This window comes from Telopea speciosissima, chromosome 3, assembly GCF_018873765.1.
Source record: "Telopea speciosissima isolate NSW1024214 ecotype Mountain lineage chromosome 3, Tspe_v1, whole genome shotgun sequence".
Taxonomy (NCBI): domain Eukaryota; kingdom Viridiplantae; phylum Streptophyta; class Magnoliopsida; order Proteales; family Proteaceae; genus Telopea; species Telopea speciosissima.
Window position 1 is genome coordinate 65952589 of NC_057918.1, and position 16542 is coordinate 65969130.

General features: G+C 36.8%; 1 protein-coding gene across 1 annotated transcript in view; it reads right to left on the reverse strand.

Annotated features, from left to right (window-relative positions):
- Positions 1 to 14072: 14072 nt before the first annotated feature.
- LOC122656386 (protein PHR1-LIKE 1-like) overlaps positions 14073 to 16542 on the reverse strand; it is a 34743-nt gene continuing 32273 nt past the window's right edge. Inside the window, exon 7 of the mRNA XM_043850873.1 lies at positions 14073 to 14781. Within this exon, the coding sequence (XP_043706808.1) occupies positions 14380 to 14781 (402 nt within the window). The 3' untranslated portion in view covers positions 14073 to 14379. The remainder of the gene's footprint in view (positions 14782 to 16542) is intronic.

Genomic DNA, 16542 nt, shown 5'->3' on the forward strand with positions numbered 1-16542 from the left:
AGCAGAGAAAGAAGGAAGAGATTGTCCCTCAGTCAAGCGTCTCAGCAAGGGAAAGTGTTTCTGTCTTTGCCTATTTTGATTTATGGATGGCACACCCTCTCGGTCTTCCTAAAATCTGCAGTGGACTGGGCCTCGCCAGGCCCGGCTCAAGAGCCAGTTCCAGGTCTTTATGATTTTATTGCCAAATAAAATTTGATAATTAAATATAGGAAAAGATAACACCACCCGGTCACACACCACACACTGCCCCTGTGCCCTGAGCCTCGAGCCCCTGACACAGGGGTGCGTAAAATGAACACCACACCCCCTAGAACCTCAGAGGTCATTTCGTGCTCCCCTGTGTCAGGGTGCACGGGCGATGTGTCTAGTGTGACCAAGTGGTGTTCTTTCTCCCTTAAATATATGTATATAAATATATATTTAAAAAAAAAAAAAAAAGGATGTAGGCCCACAATCTAGGATGGGCATCCATAGATCATCTGTTATTTTTTTTAATGTGAATGATAATTTAGTTATTATAATTGTTTTATAAATAGGAAATTGACGGATAAATAACCGAAAACCATATATTAAAGAAGAGAAATTTTGTTTTGTAACCAAGATGGTTACAATTGATGGTTGTAATCATATTTTCTTTCCATTTTACCCTTAATTATTTTATCACTTAGTTTATTTAATGAGCTTTTTTTTTTTTTTGGTACTTTTCTCTCCCTCTCCCATACTTCTCCCTCTTCCTCTCCCCTCTGGCTCTTCGTCCCTCTACCCTCCCCCCAACCCCACCCTCCGCTTGCAACTCGATCCATGCCCCCTCCCACGGTTCCCATCTCCCTCTCCCCTCCCTTCCCCTTTCCCTCCCCTGATTACCCTCTACATGTCCCTACTTCCCAAACTTTCTCCCTACTTCACTACACTCACCCACGCTCTCCCCTATCGTCGTCCCCTTACACCCCCTCTATTCAACATCCTCCGGAGGCTCCCACTCCATCTTTTTCTTCTTAAATCTCTCTCTCCCTCTCCCTATCATTGAATTGCTTTCCAAATGTGGTGGCACCACAAGGATGCACTAACAAAAGAATGATTAGGAAGCAACAGAGAATATCATTTGGATTCTAATACTCCGCACCACCACTCTTCACCTTGAGAGGACTCCCCAGGATAACGCAACAGAGTACCCACCCCTCTCTCTCTCTCTCTCATGGCTAGCATGGGTGTTGTCCCATGTCACAATTCTGATGAGTTAAGCAACTACTGTTTCTTTACTATGTGGCTTGGTAGAAGCAACAAGATCGGGTATCAAAACTTATCGGTCAAACTTTGTGAGTGTCAATGTGCTCCTTCTTTTGTGGGTACATAGCCAGATTTTATGAACATGGCTCAATATGGAAAGCCATGTGGTCTAGGTACCCTTCCAAATACTTTTGGAGTTGTTAGTGTGGAGCCTGCATTGCCATCGACCGCTGACCAAGGAGATGGATCCATTCGAGCTCTCTTAAATGGAATTCATGGACAAGTCGACATGCTTGTTGAATAGAATATTGAGTGGAAATTACATGGTTGGGAATGTGCCATGGAATTCATGGACAAGTCGACATGCTTGTAGCACTATAAGAGAAGGCCCAACCACGTAATTTCCACATCAAATGATTTAACCACGAAAAACCCCACATCGCCTGTGGATGTATCATAGAATGTACATATATGTTATGATGTAATGTCCCATATTTTTTCTATTTTATTTCTAACGTCACCCTGACGGTCGATAGGTATTCCACCGGTTCGACCGAATGATCCATCAACATCGAACAAAACATAAGGACTTTAACTTATTTCGCACCCTCGATCTATTTTTTTTATTTAAGAAACTTCATATCTTGTAGCCATTTTGTATGATGAATTTATAGAGGACTGTTTAATTATCATATAGTATGAGAATTAAATATTTAATGGGACTAAGGACTTAGATCATTTGATCATATAATTCCTTAATTGGCCAATTAAGAGGTAATGGATCTTAATGATGTGGCCACTATGGTGTAGTTGACCAATAGTGTTCAAGGTAAGATTGTAAATATCATATAAAGCAAGGGTATAGTGTTAGTGGAGAATGATGTAAGTATAACATAAGAGGAATAGTGATGACTAGTTTGAAAATGGTAGATTCTCCTTATAGACAAGACATTAATGAAGGACTAAAAGAGTATAGAGATCCTTTATATATTAATTAATCTTAATCCTACTATGATTAGAGGTTAAACAAGCAATAATTTGAGACTATATCTTTGACAAGAATAGTTGAATTAATTTACTATTTGTCTATTGGTCTTTTTTATTTTAACTAATAAAGACATTTTTTGCATGACATGGTGAAGTGGTGAGGGGAGTGAGGTGTCCCCTTTGCATGTGCCAAAGGATGGGGTAATGACACCTAAGCTTTGGCTAAGAATGAGCAATGCATGTGAGTAATGTGTTACACCTAAGAGGACATGTGGGATATTGTAAAGCTAGTGGTATGTATATGAGGTGGCCTCCCACATGGGCTTAGTCATGCATGTGATCCATGTAGGTTTTGACCAAAATGAATGAGAAATAGGAATTAACCACATGTAGTACTAAGTGTAGGGAAGCTTGATAATAGGTGGAAGTCACTATTGGTAACAATTTTCTATATAAAGTAAAACTTACTTTATAGACAAGCTTTTAGTCTTTCTCCTAGAATTAGTTTTTGTACAAGGGAGTGAAAGAGAAGAGCTCTATTTACCAAAAAAATGAAAAAGAAAGAGAAGAGCTCTTGCTATTGTAATACAATAGAGATTGTTGGAATTATATTTGGAGGAAAATGAGAGAATATGAATAAGAAGAAAAGGAAGGTGGGTTACAAGAGTGTGAAGTGTGTGAAAGGATTTGGATCTTCAAAGAGGTAAATTGATATCTTTGAAGGTGGTTTCATCCTTCAAACATTCAAGCTACTGCCGGTGGATTCCAGTGTGAGTTTGAATTTTAATTTTCTGTTTTATGCTTTCCTTCCCTTCCCCATTCGATCTCCTTTTCTTTTTCTGTTTTATTTTCATAAACCCTATGAGGATCTCAGTTCTGTCCAGATCTGTTTACCCATCAGAAATCATCCAAACTTTGACCACAGCCTCCCCTCACAGTCCCCTAAACTCGATCCTAAGCCCAACCCTATCCATCCATCTAAACTCTAGTTTTAGTAGTTTTCCTAATTTCTAAAATCCGAAACCCTAACCCTAATACTGCAGGAATTTCAATGCTTAAGGATATATTATGAGTTTTCAATGGATGAATGCATGTATTGTTGATGGAATATTTATGTTTTTATAAGTCTAATCCATTGACTACAAACATGTCAATTCAGGTACAAGAGCTGATGAGAGAGAAAGCTAGTATTGATTTTTCTTGTTGCTGAAATTTTTAGATTGGACAGAACAGGAATCGTTATCACCTCCAATTCCTGTCCGCTCCAATTCCTCACATAGGAGTGGAAATGACCACCCTACCCCCTGCCCGAACACACTGCCCAAGGTGGGGGTAGGGTGGTCATTTCTGCTCCTATGTGAGGAATTGGAACAGATAGCAAATTGGAGGTGATAAAAAGTCCGAGATTGTTCATATTATTTACCATAGTTAGGAATTGATCTATGGTCTTAAATAATTATATGAATTATATTTATTGTTTATATGATCTCTTGAAGTTTCATTACAAATTAAGTTCATTTTCTATGATTATAAATTAGTGCACACAGACGGGTCACTGTTAGGGTAATTTTCTGTACCCGAGAATGGTGGATGTGTGACATGTGTTAGAAGGACTTAGAATTAGAATTTTTATTTAATTTTTAAACTGAATAAATTTTAATGCATCTTATAAATTCATAAAAAATATTGAAGTCATTTGAATTCGGGAGTACGAATTTATGATTTTTACAAGTTGATGACTCCAATTTTGTCTTAGTCAGAATAATATTTTTGAAATGCTTAGAACTATATGTTAGGAGATGTTTCAAGATGTGTAGTATTATTGTAAAAATACGATATGGATGTTGGTTTTAATTATCCACAGACTTTGTTCAACTTAAAGTATGGAAAGTATTTTCTTTGTATTATCTTTCACTGTAGGTAAAACAGTGACATAACATAATTTTTATGTGTGATGTTTTGACTTAGGATGAATAGGGGGGAAGCATTATGCATGATTATGTAGGTTATGTAAATGATGATGATAGAAATGTAAATACTTAGATAGTAAATATAAGTTATACGCTATGATAACAAATGAAGGGAGATAAATAATCTAAGGACTACAATGAATGAAAATTTTCCTAAGATTTTGGAATATAATCTTAAAGAAGAAACCTTAATATAATAATTTATACTTATACATAAATCACTAAAATCTAATTTCATTACGAATCTTATTAAGTGAATCATCCGTAGAGGACAAGTTTCACTTGTAACAAGAGTTTCAGGATTTCACAGAGTATCTCAGTGAGTGAATACATGATAACTATCGTTCTTGACGTTTCTATGATTTGATGAATGATGTTTTGAAATGTTATTTTAATATCAGAATATGAATAATTATGTTTCTAGCATGATTGAACTGCGGGATTCACTGTTTTTTTTAAAGTTATAAATATAAAAATTCTAAAACCCGATGACTGTCATCCTTTGCCAATAGGGGATTAGGTATTGGATTGAGATAATACCAATGTTATGTGTCCCCCGTACATTATAGACAAGCGAAGGTGTGGGAGGGGTCTCCCCCGTACTTAATAGGCAAGCAAAGGTGAGGGACAACCTATACTATAGATCCCCTTCAGGATCTAGTTGACGACTTCAGTTGGTCGACCCAGTTACGGTGTTGGGCCATTCATGTTTTACAGTCCCCCGTACCTTATAGATAGGCATAGGTATGGCACGTGTCGATCGTACCTTATGTTTCTAGCATGATTGTATATCCTAATATATGTGCACTTGACAATCCATCAAAGATTGATCATAGAAATAAGAATCTTTGATCTTATTGGCTTGAGAATTATTTATGTATTTGACTTTTTATTTGTATATTTAGAAAGAATATCATATGCATGTTTTATAGCCCTGGGGCATACCTGTCAAAACGGATAATATATCATGTTATCAATGGGGCCAGGTTCGTGACACTTCATTGGTATCAGAGTCAATGATGGGTTTAACTGTCGGGAACATAATTAGTAAAAACGCATTTAAAGCGTTTCCATTTTTTATCATTTTAAACACGTTTTGTCGTTTGTCGCATAAACATACAGGAAAAATGACGAATGACAAGTATTCCCATTTTAAATGCATTTAAAACACGTTCTCTATTTTTTGGTTTTTTTTTTTTTTTGTATTTTTTGCATTTTTTAAGATGTTAGACTTATTGAATAATGGTTTACTTAACTGACTATATCTCTCTGTATCGAACTCCGATCGACCTAGTTCTTTTGTCAATGTAAAACTAACTTAAAGGGCTATAGTTCTCAAGCTATCATTATTTATTCATGTTCAATGCACGAACTCCGAAATTAAGTTACAAACTGATACATCTGTTAAAAAGGATTTCTAAAGCGATTACTCTCAACTCCAACTCAACATGCATCATTCTGGGAGTGAGTTGGTTGTGTTGACAACAATGAACAACACCATAGCCAAGCCACATTGTTCACTAAGACTTTGGATATATTTTTTTTTAATGGTGTATGAAATAACAATTGTGTTTTGGATAATATTGGATGATATGTCTTGGACCTTATAATGGGTTTTGGAATATACATGCATTAACGTTGGATGTTATAGTTGTTTTGAAACATTGGATACAAGGTATTCATGTAATAATTCCTCAATTTATATTATTATAGTACCATTATTTGGTCATTTTGAACTTTTTTCATAATTTTATCATTTTGTGAAATATTCGACGTTTTTTTTAAATACTTTTATTTGAAGAATTGTAATAATTTTTATATTTTAATTGCTACCAACAATGTTTATCTATTAGAATCATGCGTTAGCCTTAATCTTAGAATTTACTAACCTAGACTTCCGTTGTAGTTATTTTATGCGAGAGATAAGAGAGTCACTGTCTATTGATTCTAGAAGAATCAAGTGCGTCGAGTCAATCATGTCGTCTAAAGGTAGTGTCGCCCACTAACACTGCCATTACAACTCACCCCTTGTTTCTAGATATTATACCTTAGGTTTGTTTAAGGCCTAAGATGACTTGTTTTTCTTATGATCTATGCTTCTGTTCCATATGTCATATTATTTTATCAGTAAATCACGTATTATGATGCTTCGATTGACATGTCCAGAGAGAGGGTCGTCACATATGACCTCCTTTATTAGGAATGACGTGTTTTAAAACTTTGAGACCCACCTATCAAGACGAACAATATCATGTCATTGATGGGGTCAAGTTCATGATATTTAATTGGTATCAGAGTCAGGGATGGAATTGATTGTCAAGAATATAACCGCAGTGGAAGCGAATGGGTGGTGGAGACACTCCCTCCCCCTTTTCTCTCTTCCATCTCTCCAAAACTCCTCTCTTTTGAGGGTGGGGGTACCCTCTGTAGACACCTGATTTTTGTCACCCCCTAGCGATGACGATACATGGAGGATCGACAATTTCTTTCTCAGTCACACTAAAAAAAATATATAAAATAAACTGCCCAGGTCTCGGCCCACGGGGTGACTCAGAGGCACAAATCCATTTCAGGGTCATGGACCCTGAGGGGGTGCCACATGGCACCTGACCCATATCCCAAACAAAAGATACCTAAACTTAAGGAACTAAGAGCATGGGCTTGGTCCATGAAGGTCTACTGGGTCAAGCCCATGAGTGTCATTGAGGGTTTAATCTAGGAGGGGTAAAGAGGAATAATAAAAAATAAAAAAAAACTCCTAAATCTAAAAAAAGAGAGGGTAAAGAAGGAAGTAAAATAAATGAAAAAAGGTAAGAAACCTAAAGATTACCCTAAAAATTCATGTCTTATAAAAGGAGGATAAAAAGGGAAAGAAAAATTTTAAAAAAAGGAAAGAAACCCTAACTTATAAATAGGGTATGAAAGAAAAATTGAAGTAAGAAAGGAAGGAGGCTGTCATTTCTAAGAGGGGAATGTTCAGACAAGAAAAAGATACAAGAGAGAAAAATAAGGAAAAAACAAGAGAAAAATGGAGAATAACAAGTGACAAGGAGAGAGAGAGAAAGAACAAGAGAGGAGAGAGAAGACTTGAAAGAAAACGAAAATCGATTTGTCTGAGACAGAGAACCAAGACCTCTCCTGAGCCGGGGAAGGAAGAACCACTAGCGGCTGCGGTGGTGGCATTGATTCCCCATTCACCATCTTCTCTATTTTCATTTGGTTTTCTCTATTTACCCTCATTAAACTGCAATTAATTCTTTCTATTTTTCTTAGGTTCTTGAGCACCAGTCCCATCTTCTTCTCTAACCCTCCACTTAATTTTTTTTTTTAATTTCTAAAACCGTCTTCCTACCTCCACCGAACCCACCTCATTAAATCTCATTCCCACCTAAATCCTACCCATTTTCACCTCACCCTCTATTTCGTTTCTTCTCACTAATCAAACCTCACCTATCTCAATTGACTCATTTTCCTTTTCTCTTCACTTCTCATTTCTCTTTCATCGATTAAAACTCAAATTCTATCTCCATTCCTATTTCCTAGCCTAAACTTTAATCGATTTTTCTCTTCCTTGTTTTCTTTTCTAAACCAAAATTTTTCCGTCCCTTTCCTTTTCATTACTATTTATGGTAGAGATCCAGTTGTTTTTCACAAAAAAGGTGTTGGCATGAAAAATTGAAGTCGATTGTATCCGTTTGGTCAGGTATTTCCCATCTTTTACCAGTGCTGCTGCAATAATAGAGATATCTATCATTTTTATTATTTCTTTGCTTTTTTTCTTTTTGGTTATTGGTTTGTAATTAAATCCCTTCTCCATTTTAATTCCTGGTTTGTAATAATTTTTTCATCCCCTAGTTTCGATTTCACTGCGGATTGACGTCGTAGGTTCCAGCCGTTGGGTACAAGTCGCCGGTCACACAAAGCAACTCCGATAAATCTCCACATCATTCTGTTTCATTTTATTTTGTTGATCCATATGTACTGCCATGCCCCCAATCCCCCGCTATTCTGCCCATTCTATTTTCAATTGAGTGTTGTGATCCCATATCTCCTCTGCTACATTTGTTGCATGCTCCCCTTCCCCCTGCTTGGAATATCCTAATTCATGCTGCTCATGGTATGCTATATTTGATTCACTATGTGTATCCCATCTTCAATGCATTATTTTCTTTTGTTCTTCTTTCTTTGTTTCATTTATTGTTGTGTCTGTATTTTTTTATTATACTCTGATTTTAATGAGAGGTTTTGAGTTTATGTAAATGGATAAAATAAATTAATGTGAGCCATACGGGTGATATGCACATTTGAGTTTGGAAAAGTGATAAATCTTTTTTGTTTTGTTGGGCTTGAAATTCCATTAAACTCAGCAAAGGCCATCGGACCTTGTCTTAGACAGATTCAGTATGGGTAGTAATTCGGACATGGGTCTATAGGCTAGGCCAATTTAGCTTTAGGCTTTTCAATGGGCTTTAGATTTTAAAATTAAAAAGTATTTTGGCCAAGTAATTTTTAATATGAGTTAGACTTCCTAGGTCCCATTTTGAGGCTCAAGTTTGAAAATAATTAACATTAGATTTGGATCGATCCATTGTAAATGGGTATGGGCCTTTTGAGTAATAAACCATGTGGAGTAGATTTGGATCCATTGATTTAGGCCCAGCTGATTTCGATTTGGGCTTTGATCCATTAACCACGATTAGATTGAGTTGAGAGCTTGAGCCCATGCTTTGGCCCTATGAGTGACTATTGACGTACAAATTGGGACCCCAGAGTTGTTTCTTTCCATTTCATTTAGGTTCGACTTGGGATTTTGGGAATCCAAATGAGTTTTGAAAATTGATTTTGGGTAGAATATAGGGTTTCATATGGTCTTGACATTATGTCTACAAAACCAATGAAGCTATGACTTGTATTGGGATTTTTAATTCCGATCTTTTGACATAGTTCTCATGTTGGTCCCTAACCCCAACTCGGATCATTTGAGACCCTATTTAGAAAATCGAGTAGTTGTTCAAGCTTCGACCTTCAATCAATCCTAGGATTAGAACGTGTGCAAAGGAGTAAGATTGTTCACCAGTGACACAAGGATTAGATGTGTGATCTTTAGGACGTGATTTGAACTAGCCCATCATCTAGCTCATGGATGTTATGTTATTAACATTTGATATGTGCTAGTTAGATTATTTTTGCTCCATGCTCCATGCTCCATGCCTTATGTTCTATGTTTCATGCTTAGCGTAATGCTTAATTAGCTTAACTGTTTATTTGATTATTTTTACCTTAGGGTAGAATAATATAGAAATTGGCATAGGATTACACGTGTCATGCCTAGGTGCCTAGTTTAGGATAACTGACTTGAAATTAGGACTAGATTAACGAGCAACAATGGTCTAAGGAAAGGATGATAAATTTCGGTTGGACAGACTGGGTGCCTAACACCTTCCCAGTCCGTAACTTGACACTTACCTAGTGATTTGGGCAGATCATAGCTTATCCATTGAGTCATTAGTCTCTCCTCATCGGTGGGAGAGATTTACAGGTCCTAGACCTTTATCTAGGTGGCGGCTCCTGTTTATCCATCTACTTTCTTGTGAGGGTACTAGAATCATTGCTTTAAGGTTTACAGGCGAGATCTGGTTCACACGAGAACAAACCCCTTAGCGGGATGGATTGTCATCCATGGTTCTTACACCCCCTATTTATATGCTGGGGTATGGATACTAGAGATGGGTCACATGACTTTTGTAAAATGAACTTTTTATGAGTTTTTTGTATTTAAAAAGTCGTGTCCTTCCCCTTCTCAATTATCTGTTTTCATTCTCTTCTTTAAAACAAAATGGAAGATCCAATCAATGTATTCTTCGAGGTTATCAGATTTGATTTTTATGAAGGTGATAATGATAAATGTTATAGAGATGTTCTCAATTCTTAATTTAGAAGGAACAACGACATTTCATGAGTTCAAAATGAGTGTGAAAGATGTGTATGGTGCTGTTTTAGCTCGTCAAACTCACTGGACTACTCAGAGTAGGACAAATATAATAAACTTTGATGCTTTCACATTTGACAATTTGAATTTTCATGACGGTGTAATTCTGAATATGGAGTATGAGACTAGAGCTTATCCAACCGCTTTTATAGTTATTCAACATGCAAATCTTGTGGAAGCATTGGGCATTGAGGCACTATTATGAAGGTAGGGTTCTTCGTCAACATCAGTATTTTCAAATAGAGGAGACTCATCAAGTGTCTTTCTTGAAGCAACACATCGAACTTGATTTAATTGAACTGATAAATTGAGCGAATTCGAGAGTTGATATTCCTGATTTTAGACTATTTAGCATTCACAGAATGGAATGAGTAATGAAAAGTACATTACTTCTAAGGTATTATTTCATTGATGATGATTCTTTGATCATAGTTGAAATTAATAATAAAGAAGTGTCTAATAGAGATATGAAAGAAATGTCGTCTGACCACAGAAAATCTAACATCACCTAAGGATGGACCATGTAATGCGCATATATCAAAAAATCCCACATCGTCTGAGGATGTACCATGGAATGTGCATATATGATATGTCCTCCCTTACTTGGCATGATATGTTTTAAAGTCCTGAGGCCTACCCGTCAAAGCATATAATATATCGTGCCATCAATGGGGCCAGGTTCGCGACACTTCATTGGTATCAGAGTCAATGATGAGTTTAACTGTCGGGAACATAGTTCGTAAAAACGCATTTAAAGCATTCCCATTATTTATCATTTTAAACGCATTTTGTCGTTTGTCTCCCAAACATACGAAAAAAATGGCAAATGACAAGCATTCCCATTTTAAACGTGTTTAAAACACATTCCCATTTTTTTTTGGCTTTTTGAAGATCTTAGACTTGTTGAATAATGGTTTACTTTACTGACCATATCTCTCTTTATCGAACTCCGATTGACCTGATTCTTTCGTCGATGTAAAGCTAACTTAAAGAACTACACTGCTCTAGCTATCACTATTAAGTCATGTTCAATGCACGAACCCTGAAATTAAGCTACAAACTGATGCATCTATTAGAAAAAGTTTCTAAAGCGATAACTCTCAACTCCAATTGAACATACATCATTCTGGGAGTGTGTTGGTTGTATTGACAATAATGAACAACACCATAGCCAAGCCACATTGTTCAATAGGACTTTGGGTATGTGTTTTTTTTTTTTTTTAATTGTGTATAAAGAATTGTATTTTGGATGATATTGGATGATATGTTTTGGACCTTACAATGAGATTTGGAATATATATGCATTAATGTTGGATGTTATAATTGTTTTGGAACATTAGATGCAAAGTATTTATGTAATAATTTCTCAATTATATGAGTATAGTGCAATTTTTTTTGTCCTTTTGGACTTTTCTTGAATTTTAAAAAAAAAAAATCAAAATACGGATACTAATATTTTTTTGACTGTTACAACATATCAAAACGTATATCTATTTCCATAATCTCTAAAATTTTTGAAGAGGTTCTCCAAAATTCAATTCAAAACTTTATACTTTTTTTTTATGAATGTATACCTATCCACATCTAAAATCCAAATCCCTAATGCAAAATTCTTCAAAATCAAATCTACAGTATATCAATAACCAAAGCTCATCTAAACTTCAGTATAAATGCAATACGCCATCAGTGATGTTTTTCTCAATTACTGTGAAAGGATAAGTATCATTACGGACTTCCCCCGACCGGTTGATCGAAACTGCTATCAAACCATTTTTAAGAGAAAGGTTCACTCCATCAGTATCTTTGATTCCTCTATAGTGAAGCTGGAGCAAAACCATACACCACGATCCATCTTCTTGTATGTAACCACGGTTGTTACAGTTGGCTCAATTTCAATCTGAATCCAATTGTAAGTTCGGAATCCGAAGTTGTAGCCTCGTGTACGTTATGGAATGTTGGTTGGGTATTCAAATAGGTAGATGATGAAGAAGGAATCTATACGACAACACGTCACATGCCGACAAAACGATGGATACCTCCCCCGTGCAATTGCAAGGTTCATCATCAAATGTACCGTTCATAATAAGTCACCATAATTATGTACCCGGTGAAAGAAATCAAATCTGAGCCAAAGAAAGGAAATTTCACGGTGATTTTGGACTCCAAGAGGAAAGAGCCCGTTTAGAGTTAAACGGGTCACTAGCCTGTCTTAGGCCCGTTTAACTCGATTATAGGTGGGCCGATGAAAGACGGAACACCAACCGACCGAAGAAAAACAGGACCATGCCCGCCCAATGAAAGGTTGAATGCTTAAATGGTTGGACACGATGCATCCTGCAAATTTGGTGAAGCCTGGCTAGTCCCGACTAAGCCTGACCGGTTGACACCCCTACACATCTATATGTGTACTTGCATTCATACCCGACATCAACATGTTTAGGCATACCCAATACGATGACTATGATAAGGGTACCCAGCCCAAACTCTAGTTGTGACCACTGTTAGCAAAAACGCGTTTAAAACTCCGTTTTAAACACGTTCCCGTTTTTTATCGTTTTAAACACGTTTTGCCGTATGCTTCCCAAACATACGATAAAAAATGGCAAACGGCAAGCATTCCCATTTTAAACGCGTTTAAAACACGTTTAAAATACGTTCTCATTTTTTTGATGTTTTTTAAGACCTTGGACTTAACTGACCATATCTCTCTCTCCTGAACTCTGATCGGCTTGATTCTTTCACCGACGTAAAGATGACTCAAAGGGCTACATTTTTCATGATATCACCTTCAACTCAAAATCAATGCATGGATACCGAAAATAGAAGCATGTATTTCAAATAAAAATTCCTCAATTTATATGAGAATACTCAGAATAGTAACGTTTTTTTGGTTCTGTTTTTTTGAAATATAAACATTTAAAACTCGTACCATCCGTTTTTCGTTTTTTACCGTTTTCTATTTTTTTGACTGTTTTATTTGACCGTCCGTTTGCAATTTTTTACCGTGTAAAACCCGTACCGTAAAACTCCATTGCATTACTGTTCCCATTTTTACTAACTATGGTTGTGACTACTATTTTAACACTAAAAAAATTTATATCGCATATGATAATATTATACCAAAATGTATAAACGGATCAATACAAACCAAACCGGGTTTGGACACATAAATCCAACAATGTTAACCCAAGCACAGAAATCCAACAATGTTAACCCAAGCACAGAGCAACAAACAGGAGATCTCTGCTTCAAAATTTTGATTAGCAAGGGATCATGTGTAAAGGATCCTCATTTGCTTGAGCCCTTTAATGGAAGATCCCTTTCCAAGGGTCTTAACTCGGGGAGCCTTTAACAATGCCAACGAGTCATTCGGGAACACAAGGACCCCAGGAACACCCACAAACCATTCTAATCCACCCGTAGAATGGATCCATTTTAGCATGGGAGAATATTACTAACAGCTAAATCCTAAATACATGACTAGGGTTTCGGTTGCCAAATTCTCTGATAAACGTTTGCAATAATGAAGAGCTCAAAGCTCAAGCCTAAACATCATCTATTCATCGTCCACACTTAAATCTCAACCAACCCATGGATCAGCGATCCCCATTTCTGTAGACCTGATAAGTTTGGTTAAGTAATCGCATCCGTGTTCAATGTCTGTGACGGGGGTTAGATTCTCTATGTAATCACAGGAACCTCAGTTGAACGTTAAAGAGTTGCTGATGCACTTGGTAACAGGTTGATGCATCTGTATCCCTACATAAAATATGCTAAAGACAAGAAAGAAAAGAGATTGTAAGTGCTGTAGACAGCAAGGAAGCCATTAAACATTAGTAGTCATGGGTTAGCTGGAAGAAAAAGAAGAAGAAGAAGAAAACAGAGAGACTAAAACCCTCATAAAATTTAAGGCTATAGGATTCCTTACGATAAATATTTCTCTTCATGGCCATATACAATGCATCCGTCTTTCAATACCAGTTCGCAGTGTACCTCAAAAGGGCACAAATCAGGAAGTTGATAAACATATCAATCAAAACGCATATATTGTTTTTATGGATTCAAAAGATAGCACATGCTATTGCCCACGTCTAGTTACTAGCTCCAGTTCCAAAATTCCAATGCCCCTAGCATTAGTCATCACAGCTTCCTCTTTATAAGGTCATCATGTCATCACAAGCAGCAAGGCCAGCAGTATAGGCTTTGTCATTCGGATGGAGATTTGGTACATGAGACGGCTGTGTCATCCACTCTTGAACGCTTTGTGGGTGGAGAACTAGACTTGCCAATGCCATCAGGTTTAAGGTCCTTAGTGGGTCTGATTTCGGATGCCATTTGCTTCCCACCTGACTTCAGAAAACTGTGATTCGGTATTGCACTGGCATCATCACTTGCATCATTCACTGTTCCAGCACAATCCTTCTCTGATGTTTCTGCTTCATTTTTCACTGGGGAATACGGCTGTACATCTGATGAGGGAGCAGCGGGATCACCAAGACTGGATGAAGAGGCATTGAACTTCTCACTAGTGGTTTTATATTGCTTCTCAAACATCATCTGTAGATACCTTCCTTGTTCTTCTATACGTAGTTGTAGATTTCTTTGGATCTGGTTTAGAAATGGCAGCAGTGAGGTTAGAATAAATCTTAGATTGATATTCTACATATAGATGTAGTCAACAGCCTTCATAGCGTCAAAAGTGATGTACATTTTTATTGATGTGCATGCAAGAACCACCTAAGAAAATAACTGAAGCACACTATGAATAACAAGTACATAAAGCTAAGAGTTTTAATACATTCAAACAGAGACCACTTGGGTAAGGCCCAACAACTCAAGTGGCTCAACAGCGCACCATAATATCATGGTAGATTGGTAGGACTTTCCACACTTGCTCAAACATTTATTTAATGTTGCAGAAGAACTAATCGAAATGAAAATGTAGCTCTAAGTGATACATGTGTGACTGAATTGTGACCAAAACAATAGAATCTCTTAGTGTAAACATAAAAAGATCCACGTGAGTCTACTACATAACTGATTATTTTCCTACTAAATCTTGATGGCTGACTCAACACTAAAGTTTCAACACAGGGAATAGTTTGAAAAAAGGATCCCCAAATAGGGGTTAAGCCATTGAGCAATTAATAGATATCTCAATTACAGAACAATCTGCAAAATGGAAGCTATCACTTAAATGTATTTGAGAATCAAAAGGAACAATAAAAAAATTTACATCATCCTTAGTATAGTTTATAATCTTTTCCGTTATCCTCTCTTGACCTATCAAGGGACACCCTGAACCTCCATCCATAAAGTTATAGCCTGATATAATGTCATTAAATCATGAAAAAGTACAACTGTATAATGCTTTTTTCATCACTAAAAGTAGGACAATATAAAAACTTCAAAAGAACCTTACCATATGTACTCAAATAACGAGTGTGTCTGATAATAGTTGGGTCTGGTGATTCATATCCCACATATCCACATGCTGGTAGAGGTGCAGGAAAGTCGGAGTATCTTTTAGGGCTGATAGACCCACAAATATCAGTTGGTTCCAATGTGTCACTGAGAGGGGGGGGGGGATTGAATCAGTGTGACCTTCAAAAACTTGACCCAACTCGTTTGTTTCTCAACTCACTCATTGGCGTCACAGTTTTTCAACCATACAGGCACACACATGTCTTTCAATAGCAGATTGGTTGACACTGCCCTTTTTACCAAGCACACATCACACTCCAATATCCATAATGATAATCTTCACGCATGTCCACTGGATTGAGGAGAAAGATTAATAATATTAAGGAATGGATTGATTTCTCATAATCTTGGATATCTAAGCAATCCGCTATTCAGTTTCATTCATAGATTAATATGACTCCAAAAAATGATATATTAGGAATTGCTGTGAAGTAGATTTGAATCCAGAATGAAATCGAACTGAGAAATGCACTAAAGAGCAAACAGGCTCAGACAGAAAGACACACTTATATATTCACTAACTAAGACACTTTCTTCGTTGGGCGAACAAACTAATCAAGAAGATGATTGAAAGAAGAAGAAGACAAGAGCTTGCTGAAATGACAAGAGATAAGGTAGAAGGAGACTAAAAGAAAGAGACTGAGGAAAGGCTCTAAAAGAGTGTAGCTAGCCTAGTCTAATGAGTCCCTAATTCACCTTTGGAACGGCGAGGGAGTCTTCGACTTACTAGGTGGGGCTTGCTTGTTGACTACCTTGTATACAATCCTTAACAACACAATATACGTGGTTCAGAAGTGTGCCTACACCCATGGAGCAAGGTTAAACTGACCTTACCGTTTACTCAATACTAACTTGAGCGCTGTAACTGTCCAGGAGCTGTAACTC